The sequence below is a fragment of the Triticum aestivum genome, chromosome 4D (assembly GCF_018294505.1).
Source record: "Triticum aestivum cultivar Chinese Spring chromosome 4D, IWGSC CS RefSeq v2.1, whole genome shotgun sequence".
In the NCBI taxonomy this organism is placed as follows: Eukaryota; Viridiplantae; Streptophyta; class Magnoliopsida; order Poales; family Poaceae; genus Triticum; species Triticum aestivum.
In genome coordinates this window covers 110,297,850-110,301,460 of record NC_057805.1, presented here as the reverse complement: position 1 = coordinate 110,301,460, position 3,611 = coordinate 110,297,850, and the positions used below count along the sequence as shown (strand labels likewise).

At 36.3% G+C, this 3,611-nt stretch overlaps 1 protein-coding gene across 3 annotated transcripts in view; it reads right to left on the bottom strand.

The window, feature by feature from the left end:
- LOC123096561 (protein ZINC INDUCED FACILITATOR-LIKE 1) overlaps positions 1-3,611 on the bottom strand; it is an 8,572-nt gene that overhangs the window by 2,333 nt on the left and 2,628 nt on the right. For all 3 annotated transcript variants that reach the window (XM_044518331.1, XM_044518332.1, XM_044518330.1), the window contains exons 2-11: positions 2,747-2,787; positions 2,498-2,558; positions 2,266-2,368; positions 2,036-2,138; positions 1,911-1,964; positions 1,762-1,824; positions 1,642-1,691; positions 1,496-1,571; positions 762-962; positions 50-137 (exon numbers count right to left, since the gene is read on the bottom strand). In XM_044518331.1, the coding sequence (XP_044374266.1) occupies positions 50-137; positions 762-962; positions 1,496-1,571; positions 1,642-1,691; positions 1,762-1,824; positions 1,911-1,964; positions 2,036-2,138; positions 2,266-2,368; positions 2,498-2,558; positions 2,747-2,787 (840 nt within the window). The remainder of the gene's footprint in view (positions 1-49; positions 138-761; positions 963-1,495; positions 1,572-1,641; positions 1,692-1,761; positions 1,825-1,910; positions 1,965-2,035; positions 2,139-2,265; positions 2,369-2,497; positions 2,559-2,746; positions 2,788-3,611) is intronic.

Genomic DNA, 3,611 nt, shown 5'->3' with positions numbered 1-3,611 from the left:
CCATTAAAAAATAAAATAGCACTGACAAAAAGCACATACAGAAAGGTACCTGTAATTGCAAGTGTTTGACCTACATCTTCAGATGATAAACTCAGTCCACCATACTTCCTGTCACTTTCAGCCCATAGAGAGAACACCTGAAGTTTATTAAAAAAACAAATTAAAGTTTATGTTAAACATGTATTGTATTTTTTTTGACGGGGAAACATGTATTGTATTAGCTACTAGAAATCCATAGAAACTTGTCTGTCACCAAATATATGATAAATACGGCAAATATAAGTCATATGTTAGCACAGCAAGTAGAGCCAATTTATGAATTGGAGCAACTCTCCACAAAGTTTGCTCTAGTGATCGCCTTTACCAGTTGTCCTTATCTAGTCTAAGCTGAACTCCTGATCCAGATCACCATTACTAGTATCAAATATTCTCTACTCTAAGCAGAACTCTTGATTCTATAAAATCTTTTTTTGCGCGACAAATTACTTTTTATGTCAAACAAAATGGTTCTAGAGCTTAGGCAAGTGCTAAAAATTGATATTCACAGTTCTAGAAACTGCCCATACATCGGGCGTACCATAGCGAGCACCTTCCCAGATCAACAGGTCTATTCTGATCTATGAATAAGCGGGTTCACTATTCCTACCATTAATAACTAGTATTTTTCATTTTGCCATTCGTCGCAAGAGTATTTAGGTACAATTAGCCATCCTTTTTTTCTGGAATACTTAACGCCGTAACTACAAATAGAAAATCAATACCTCTGTATAAGCCATATCGTGGAAGGAGAAGACGCAATAAACAATTATAGATGACATCAATGGCCAATTCTTGAATAAGCTCTTCTTGGTATTCGAACTATTACTTTGTCCAACCTCCTCTTTTGGATCAATCAGATGGGCCTCCAAAGCTTCAACACTTTGATTTCCATCATCACTGACTTTATGCTTGTGTAACGTCTCCTGAGATGCATTTAGAGATATTTAATAATAGAAGGAGGAAGAACTAACTCTTCCAACAAAAATATAAACGGTCGATCAACGAGGACAGAATAATTTAAACACAATTCGTTTTCCCACTATTTAATTTTAATTCTTTTTACTCATGCCGCCAGTTGGAAGATAATAAAGTAAAAAAGGCATTTTCTGCTGTGCAAAAAAAAAAAAAAACTGTATCCAAACTTCCAAAGCATGTGTTTATTTAACTCTGAACAGTATACCTGAGCTATCTAATTTTAAGATCAGTTATACATGAACTTTGAACGGTATGTCTGAAGTAGAATGTTTGGTTCTAAGATTCCACAGAAAAGTTGTGAAGTGCTAAGGTCCAGCCAGGCATATTTATGGATCTAGGAAGCTTCTGTTCATGCCAACGTCATATGGTTCCCAACAGGACACACAAAATAGCAAATTATAGGCAGAAAAATGTAATTATGAACTGGCAATTAGACTGGCTGCATAATCAAGGAAGCTAACACCATTGAAATATCACATACCGGCATCCATATGCAGCTTATCAGAACAATGGCAGCAAAGACTGATGTGCACAAGCATGGTAAGAAGTAGGGGAACCTGGCAAGTTTCCATCAAAGGTAAGTATTATGTAATAGTTATCTAGGATACTCTATTTGGATACACATACCTTCCAAATAATGAGTCAGGTGAAAATATATTTGGGTATTTTTCTGCAGGCTGCCATCGAAGGAACAAGGTTAGCATAGGCCGACTAGCATAAAGTTGTTAAGAGAAATCTCTTTCATACCAGTGCAAGGTAGCCTCCAAGAGCAGGACCAATGATGAGACCTATTCCCCATGCCGTGCTGACCTAAAATCACATGAAAGTGATGTAAAAATTAAAATCACTTAAATAGGAGAAATTAATAGTGCATCGGTAGGCGTGTTTTATCTTACAAGTGATAGTGCTAGAGGTTCATGTTCAGGTCGGCAAACTTCAATAGCATAAGCCTGCAAAAGTCAGGGACAAATTCATCAGGTATACACAATCTAACAAAAATAAGCTTTCAAGTTCGCCATACCTTCATTGGTCCAAGTAAGCCATTTAAAGCGCCAAGGAGAAACCTTGTAGCTATTGCCATCCAATAGGTGACACTAAGCCCAAACAAAGTATTAAATATCACCCTGTGAAATTAACGTGAGTTAAGTTGAGTCACCTGATAAAAAAGAAGAGGTTGAAATACAGTAGTAAGCACAGCCACACTCTAATATGCATGGGTGTTATGTAAAGAAGAGCCAAATTGTTACTAACACAGAGAGAATGCCAAACACAACAACAGGCTTCCTCCCAATACGATCTGCTGCTATTCCCCAAAGAGTTGAAGTCAAACATCTACCAAACATAAAAGAAGCACCTAAAAAATCCAGTAAATACAGAAAAAAATCACATCAGACAATCACAAAGTGTTCACCATTGGTATAAGCATCAAACTCAAAGTACTCAACCATCTCAGTTTCAAATCAAAATTTAATAAGAAACTCACCTACAAACCCAGCATAGAACCCAATATCTTCTGTTCTTTTTGCAACATGCAAGTCTCTTATCTGTAAAGGAGAGGGAGATAATATTTAGACTTATTACCAACAGATACTTCAGTGATAGACGTATGCACAGATATGAACAGATAACTGACGAAGATTGGAATATAAAAAAAACATATATATTTTGTTCATATAAGTATCTAACTACACGTCCTGAATAATTAGAAAAAAAGAGAAACAGATATACATACCATGAAATACAAGAAGGGGAACAGTGACGATATTGGTAAAGCTGGACGGAAAGATCAGATGAAATGTTAGAACAATTTCATTATGAAATGGAAAATGTCCATGAAAAAAGAACAATTTTGCAACGATACGGGGTACATGGCAACATTAATAACAATCTTCGTTCATGTTTTGATAATTTTGTAGATCCAGAAGTGCTGATGTAAATATTTATTAGGTTACAATGGTAACTTGGAGCCACTTCATATTACTCAATTAAATTTGTCCAAACCTTCTCAAAAACAAACTCTAAACACTACTAACTCACATAGGCAAGAGCAGGAGTACTAAAAAAAAAGATTATGCCTGAACTGCTGCTCAATTACAGTGATCTCAAAAGCATGGGTAATTTCAGGTTATGTAAACAATGATTGTTTGACCCAGGAAATTTAGTGATGCAAATTTTCACAAATAAATATCACGTAAACTGAATCTACATAGTCCAGCTTCATACAAGAATCTATTCACTTTCAGCACATGAGTTCAGGTAGCACGAAATGCTAGTAATGAAAAACGCCAAGCAGGGAAACAACTAGCCCATGAGGTCGGGTGCTTTTGTAATCAAGCAACAAAATTTGCAGCACAAATAAATTAGCCCATAAGTTCAGGTGGTTTTATGGAGACCGCGGCAGCACAAATAGGAAACAAAACGCGTGTCCACAAGGACTTGAAGCTAGGTGGTGGTATTATACATCCACTTCCCCAACCAAGTGAGCTAGGTTCACTTATTTTGAGTTGAAGCAGTGCTGCTATGACAATAAGAGACATGAAGTGATATGTTGTAATACTGGAACTCGAGTAAGATGATTAGAAAGGAAATGATGCAGA